We start from the raw sequence: 7,495 nt of genomic DNA on the forward strand, positions 1-7,495 counted from the left end.
ATATATTATTTTTTTCATTGGGCTCTAAAAAAATTCTTTTTTCCCAATGAGAAATCGATGAAATAATATATATGATTTGAAATAGTTGAAATTTATCCTTTTTTTGTAAACTCATAGTATGCATATGAACATTTTATCACTTAAATTACATTATATGTTTGTAAGAAATATGACCAATTCATATTTTAATTATGTAAAAGACTATGCATTATATCCCCTTGTTGGGTTTTTGAGCTCATTACCTTCTATTGTCCCATTTTCACGTATTTCTCTTCTTAGTGACGAGAGGAGTTCCTTGGGCTAGCTTGTTACTTAATCTCTTATTTGTTCTTTTATCTTGTTACATTCTAGCTTGGTTAATGTATGTATAAAACGATCATGATACCCTTCTCTTAGTCCGGGGTACCTCCTAGCTCAGGATATCACACTTATCTCTATCATATTTTTATTTTGAATATGGTTAAGATCAAATTCCTTTCTTAAAATTTTGATAAACATTGATCTGGTAAAAATTCAAACATTGCACTTGCTCCATTTTGGCTAGTTCAAGCCCATTGCCCCCTTGCATGTGTCAGGGCCCCCAATTTTGACTGTAATTATATAAGATAATTCAAAAAAAAATAGCATTGCCGCATGAATTTGGTCAGAATTTCATAATTTCTTCCCTCCTCCTAGTCAACCTTAAAGTCATTAAATCTTTTTTTTCCATATCTACCGAGAGAGAGAGAGAGAGAGAGAGACAGAGAGAGAACTTATCAAATTAGGATAAAATTTGGATAATTTTCCATTCCACCCTCTGACTTTTGTGGTCAACCTGAGCATGCAAAGTGCCAGTATGACAATGTCGGCATATCAAAATGGACCATTCATATTTTCAAATAACCCGATCATGATAATGTCAACTATCCATGTAGCTTTTACCTTAGTGCTACTTTTATTCCCTTACTTTCAAATTACTACACCAATTTGCGGTGGAAAATTAATTCTCATCAGTTAATTAATTGCAGTACACACTCTGCGAATTTCACCCTCAGTCCCAGTCTTCACCCCAATGTTGCTCATCTTCACCATAGACCTCCCAAACTCAACATTGAAGTTCAACCCACGCAGCCCTCTAACTCCCAGGAAGCGCTGAACAAAAGTTCTGGTGGAAGCATCCGTCCATAACTTCTGATCAGACTCCAGCACTCCACGTCCATTCTTCAAGTTTGTAAAGAAGGTTGCGTCAAATCTGTTTGGGCTACCAGTGTCTAGTGCAATGCGCTTACTCCCATCGCCATCAGATGGACAGAGGGCTTGTAGCTGAGTTACGAATTTAGCATCCATAGAAGGGTCAGCACCATTTGCAGTCGTGGTACTGAAGTTGTATAGCCTGTATCTGAAAAATTGGCATGCTGAAGTTCCAATGGTGTGTCCTCCTATTGATATATTTAGTCATACAAACAAACACTTTAGTTAAGTTAACAATTAAGCAGGAGTACTGATTCTAACTTTAATTCATTATGGTTCTAATATCTATTCTTACCAACAAGAGTAACGAGATCTTGATCAGTGAGACCCTTGTCAGCAAACTTTTGCTTTTGGGCTTCAATAGAGTCTCGAGGGCTGGGCAAATTGTTAACATCAGATGCCAGTGAAACTCGCCCATCTCTACGTCCCGTAGGCACTTTCCACGTTAGTCCTTTAGTCTGCATAGTGAATTATGACACAGTTGAGTATCGGAATGATATAGAAATATTGCACAAGGATATATTGAATGCGACGTGAAAGTTACCAGAACCACAGAGTCGCGGGCAGCGAGGGCAAGAATATCAGCGCAAGAGACCACTCCAGGGCAAGCAGCTTCGAGCTGGGTCTTGGCATCATCAATAACATCATATCCATTTAACAGACTGTTTGGTACGGTTGTTTTCTCGGTGGAAGTTCCATTTATAAGGATAGAAGCATCACAGCCCCTGACAAAACAGTCATGAAAGTGCATGCGAAGCAGGCCAGGGGCAATGGCTGGATTGGATTGGAAATGAGACTGGACAGTTTTCTGAACAATGGATTCAGCTGGAGGACATGTACGAGAATAGAAGCCAACCCGAGTGCCTTGGCCTTGCACCAATGCAGCAGCCATGGAGAACCAGAGAAAGAACAATGTGGGTGTATGAATGAAGGAGGCGCCCATTGATAAGCAATAGCTAGATACGTGAAGAGAGTGATGTGTAATTAGCTAATTGTGAATCAAGTTGTGAGACCTTCATGAAGAGATGCAAGCATTTATAGGCATAAAAGTGGAGTCAACACGCGGAAAGAAGTAAAAAAAAGCGGCTACCAAAACCGTGATAAAGGTGTAGAAAATTTCAAAGCATGCAATTGAAGCACGAGTTGGCCGGATGCAGTGGAGGTGGGTTTGACTTTTTTGTTACTTGTATATAGTCCTTCGGGGTATCGCTCGAGTGCATGCATGCATGCATGCTTTTAGAAAGTCGCTTTTCATAAAAGTTCTAAGTTTCTTAGTTTAAATTAAAGAATTTTTGCTATGAGAAAGTTTTTTTTTTTTTTTAATAAAATATTTTAAAAACTTTTTTGATAAATGAATTTGGAAACTTTATTTAAATTAAAATTTTATTTTAGAGAATTTGTAACGCTTGCACATTTGACACTCACTTAGAGTTTGTTTATGGTAAAAATATATAAATGCATATTAGGGTTATTAGGTTGAAAGGAAGCTTTGATGAGGTTTTTGGTTAAAGCATCGTGTTTGTTTATTGATTCTGCGAAATTGTGTTGTGTGGGCATGACGGGTGGAGAAGTTAATGATACAAAGGTAAACAATCGCCATGACTAATTGGCTCATGTAGGTAGATCCAAATCCTAGAAGGTCATAGTCTAAAATCTATTAGACAATCACACATGATCATATGTACAAAATGATTCCCCTACGATTTTCAGCCGCCCCTCAGCCTAAAGAAGCAAAAGCAATGCTTTTCATACCTTTCCACTACGAGGATGAATTATGTTAATTGATTTTTGTGAATTGTTGGATTTCATATGCATGTGTCACCAGAATATTTGATCACTATGTGGAACCCTCTTAGAAATTTCCATATGGAAGGCATCAGGCATCCAAAGAAATTTCCCCTCAATCATTTATTACCACTCCAATTTGTCAACAGGGTCTTCCATTAGAGAAGGACAAGGTACCCGCTCTCGATATTTTTCAAATGCATGCATTTCACCACCCTCTTCGGAGTGCGCTAACAAAAGTTATTACCATGGTTTTAAAAGTCAGATCAGACCGGCTAGTCATGGTTCCAATCTGGTCTAATTAATTGAGTTGGTCAAGGGTTGAATTATAATCAAATTAGTTGAACCGACGATCGGACTGACGAACTAAACAATTCAACATTTTTCTTTTTTAAGCCAAAAATACCTTTTGTTTTTTTTTTAATCCAAAAAAACCTTTTGTTTTTTTTTTTTTTTAATCCAAAAAATTTTTTGATGCATTTTGCACCAAAATGACAATGCTTCCTAAGGGAACGGGATCACTCCATGAGGACCCCATCCGACTCATTTATCATCAAGCTCAATAAACTTTTAGTCTTACAAGTTAATGATTATTGCATACCTTTTATACCCCACAATCCCTACATAATTTTTTATTCATTTTCGATGTAGGATTAGTTAGTGAGAAGAAAAGAATTTTACAAAATAGAGAGCTTGAGTTAGGACATTCTGGTGTAAAAATTGAAGCTTAACCATTAAGTTATGAAACTTTTTCATTATATTATATTTGCAAATAAAAGTATATAACAAAATTAATTTTATTTTTCAATTTTTTAAACACTTTCATATTTATTTTTATAATAATTATATAATGTAATTATAAAATAATATAAATTAATTAATATAATAATTTCAAAATAATAAAATACAAAAGACATGCAAATAAAATTAAATATTATAATTTTTTTCATTTTAAATATATCTTTATATTTAAATATTATAAATGTTCTATTTAATAAAATTTAAAATATTAATATATTTATATTTATCTTCATCATTTAATTTGACATGTAAAATATAAAAATGAAATATTATTAAAATTTAATTATATATAATTTTAATTTCTTATAATTATTTAAAATTTTATATAATATATAAATTATTATTTATGACGTCATTGATTTGATCACGGTCCAACCATTGATTCGACCAATGAATCGTGAACTAATAATTTTTTCGATTCAATCATCGATTTGATTCTGAAAACATTAATTGCTACTAACTAATTGATGACTATTTTTCATTTCCCATCTTGTAATTATGTGATATCAAATTGAGCTTAATTTCTTTATTTTTCTCTCAAGATTCTCAACTCGTTGCATTGGCCTAGTTATCATTCATTTTGTGGGTGGCTCAAGTATGTTGAAAGGTCTTAAATGACGAAATTTTAAAATGTCACGCCTGCAATAAATAGTGGATAAGAAACGTAAATTTTTATAATATTTTAGATAAATACATAAATAATTAATGTCCAAATAAGGATTTAAAAAATCAATAACCTAAAATTTCAATGATCCCATATTTTGAATCTTTTGTGTTTTTCTTAATATTTGAAGACTAATAGTATTATTATTATTATGATTATTACTAGTAAATATAAGTTTCATTTAAATAATTTTATTTTTAACACTATGAATTCAGAGAAGATTGCTTTACTTTACCTCTAAATCTCGTGAGAATAAGATTGAAAGGAATGAAGGTAGGATTGGTCTAATGTTGCAAAATTATTAATTAAATCATTAGTATTTGGACACTCACTGAAAGTGCTTGAACATGATAGTTTTACCTCTACTTTTTGACTTAAGTTTTTAAGTTTGGAACTTCTAGATTCTAGTTTAAAAGGCTAATGAGAGTCCGGCAAGTGTCATCCACGCATCATTGTCAAGAGTACGTGAAAGTCAATTTTGTATATATAATTTTTAAGATTATTGGCTCTCTCTTTTCAACTTTATTCTAAAGCTAAAATCAATATTAAAAGCATAATTTTCAAAGGATGATATTAATCAATAAATTTGATTAGAAGCTTATATCAAATTTCTTGCTAAATTTTTCTTTTCTTTTTTTATCTAAAAATAAAAAATTGCAACAACTCTTCCAATCGCTGTATAGTATTCTACATTTTGGCAAGAGATTAATCATATAAAAGACATTGATTAAACCCACTTAAGAGGGTTGAGGCACCCGAAGAAATTTGTCCCCTTTCGTCTATTTCCATTTTAATTGACCAACAAAGTCTTCCATTAAAGAGAGTGATGGTCCCACTGCCAATGGTTTTCAAATATATGCATGCTCCCCAGGAGAGCAGTCAAAACCAACAAACAATTTCTTTTTTTTTTCTTTTAATTTATTATCTTATAATTATGTGGAAATCATGGGATTGGCGTTTCTAGCAGCCACTTCTCTCTCACACTATCACACTAAGCTTTCTTTATCCTCCTCGTGGAAAAATGTCTCTCACACACTGTCACACTCAACTTTCTTTATTTTATTTTCCATTTTCCTCCTGGAAAAATTTAGGGACAGAATATCATTGCCTCCACCCATTCCACTTCCATCATTTTAAGCAATATCCCAAATGAAGGCACTCAAAGTAGTTTACGTCGCATATATAATTAGGGACATGAGTCAACAATCTAGCAATAAATGAATAAGAGGTTATATTCTTTGCTTAGAGGAACTCTGTTACATAACCATAAAAAGGAAATCATTCTCATTGGGATTCTTGTAGTAAGAGATTGACTCCCTTGTAATTACGGTGGCTAAACAATTCCTACCACAAAATTCATGTATTGTGGATTATAAGGATGTCACATACGTCCTATAACTTAATACTGTAATTAATGAACATCTTATGCATTCTCATTGAAACGAATGTCCCATGAACTAATATTGTTACGAGTGATCTATATATTAATTATTATTTGATCAACTTCTATTCAAACTACTCTTAAAGTGAAGAACAACCTTATTACCTATAATTATAATTTTCCACTAATATGTTATTCTTTCTAATCATTCATGGTTAACTTGACCATCATTGGAGAGGGGTCAAGCGCTCTAGCCTCCTCACTAACTATGTGTGCGTAGAACACTTGATTGAAGGGATCTTCCAAGAGGCATATTACAAGAAAATTAGAAGATGAAACACATTGACACCATTTGTGGGAAATTTCAAAAGTCATTTAGAAACCATGCTCTAAACTTGACCTAATTGCCAACGACCATAGGAAGACCCTTTTCAACTAGAAGATTCTAGGAACAATTGGTAAGACTCAATTGCCAAAGGGAACAAATGCCCTAAAAAATGGAAGAGTTGATAAGAAGAAATGAAACCTGAGCATAAGAAAACGCATGAAAAAGGGATCACAACAATTAAACAATGTTAGCCATCAACCCTTTAGGAGAAGTAGGGTTCATGAAAAAAATCAATTATAGAGAACGATCATGAGTGAGACTCCAATAACTTAAGGAAGATTTTAAATCTAGAATATTAAGAAAAATGACTCCTAATGACCTGAATCCTTAAGAACATTTGACGAAAGATAAAAGCTACCTAGATCAAGCCTTTCCCTAGGGCAATCTAATCCTAACAACCCTTTCTGTTCCAAATCCTTAAGAGCATTTGACTAAAGGTAAAACACTACCTAAATCAAGCCTCTCCTTATGATAACCTAATCCAAATGGACTTTGGTAGCCTAAGGCCCTTAAGGGCATTTACCTAAGGTAAGATATTACCTAGGTTTAGCCTCTTCCTAAGGCAACCTTAGCCAAATAGCACCTAGTTCCCCAAACCCTTGAAGACATTCGCTTAAGGGTAAAATGCCGCCTAGGTCAAGCCTCTCTTTGGAATCGTTTAATCCAAACAGCTCCTAATGGTCTAAATCGTTAAGAGTACTTACCTAAGGCTAAAATGTTGCCTGACTTGAGCCCTAATTGGAGCACAAATATGTGCTCTAAAAGCACATAAAGGTTATAAATTATGTAACATGAAAAGCTTAAATCACCAACTTCACTCAATTGATTCTAAGACCCCAACCATGAATTTAACTTCTATTTAGAAATTAATCTCAGGTTTAAGAGAGGAAAATAATGTTAATTCACAAGAGTCATTTTTAACCATAGTGAAATAAGAGATTAAATATGCATAAATGGGAGACTCAGAACTTATGAAGCATGAGGAACCTAAGTAAGGGCAAAACAAGCAAGTCATTGGATTGAATGTGTGAATATTCCTTAAGGGATGTTTGTTTGAACATTGCTTGTTAGACATTCAAATGTTCCTTAAAAAAAATATATCCTCGGTTACTCTTTTTTCATGTACTTCTCCTTGATCCATGCCTAAAAACCATATTGTAGTCATTACATAAACTTTAGTGACCTCAAATGAAAAGATACTTTGAATAACATCGACAATAAAATAGTCTAAAATTGTCTTTGAATT

General features: G+C 33.4%; 1 protein-coding gene across 1 annotated transcript; it reads right to left on the minus strand.

Moving 5' to 3' along the window:
- Positions 1-895: 895 nt before the first annotated feature.
- Positions 896-2,239, minus strand: LOC100262247 (peroxidase N1). Its single transcript, XM_003633318.4, has 3 exons — positions 1,775-2,239; positions 1,526-1,688; positions 896-1,418 (listed from the first exon to the last, which is right to left on the minus strand). The coding sequence occupies exons 1-3, from the start codon at positions 2,171-2,173 to the stop codon at positions 994-996; spliced, it is 987 nt and encodes a 328-aa protein (XP_003633366.2). The 5' UTR covers positions 2,174-2,239; the 3' UTR covers positions 896-993.
- Between the last annotated feature and the right edge of the window lie 5,256 nt (positions 2,240-7,495).

This window comes from Vitis vinifera, chromosome 12 (assembly GCF_030704535.1).
Source record: "Vitis vinifera cultivar Pinot Noir 40024 chromosome 12, ASM3070453v1".
Taxonomy (NCBI): domain Eukaryota; kingdom Viridiplantae; phylum Streptophyta; class Magnoliopsida; order Vitales; family Vitaceae; genus Vitis; species Vitis vinifera.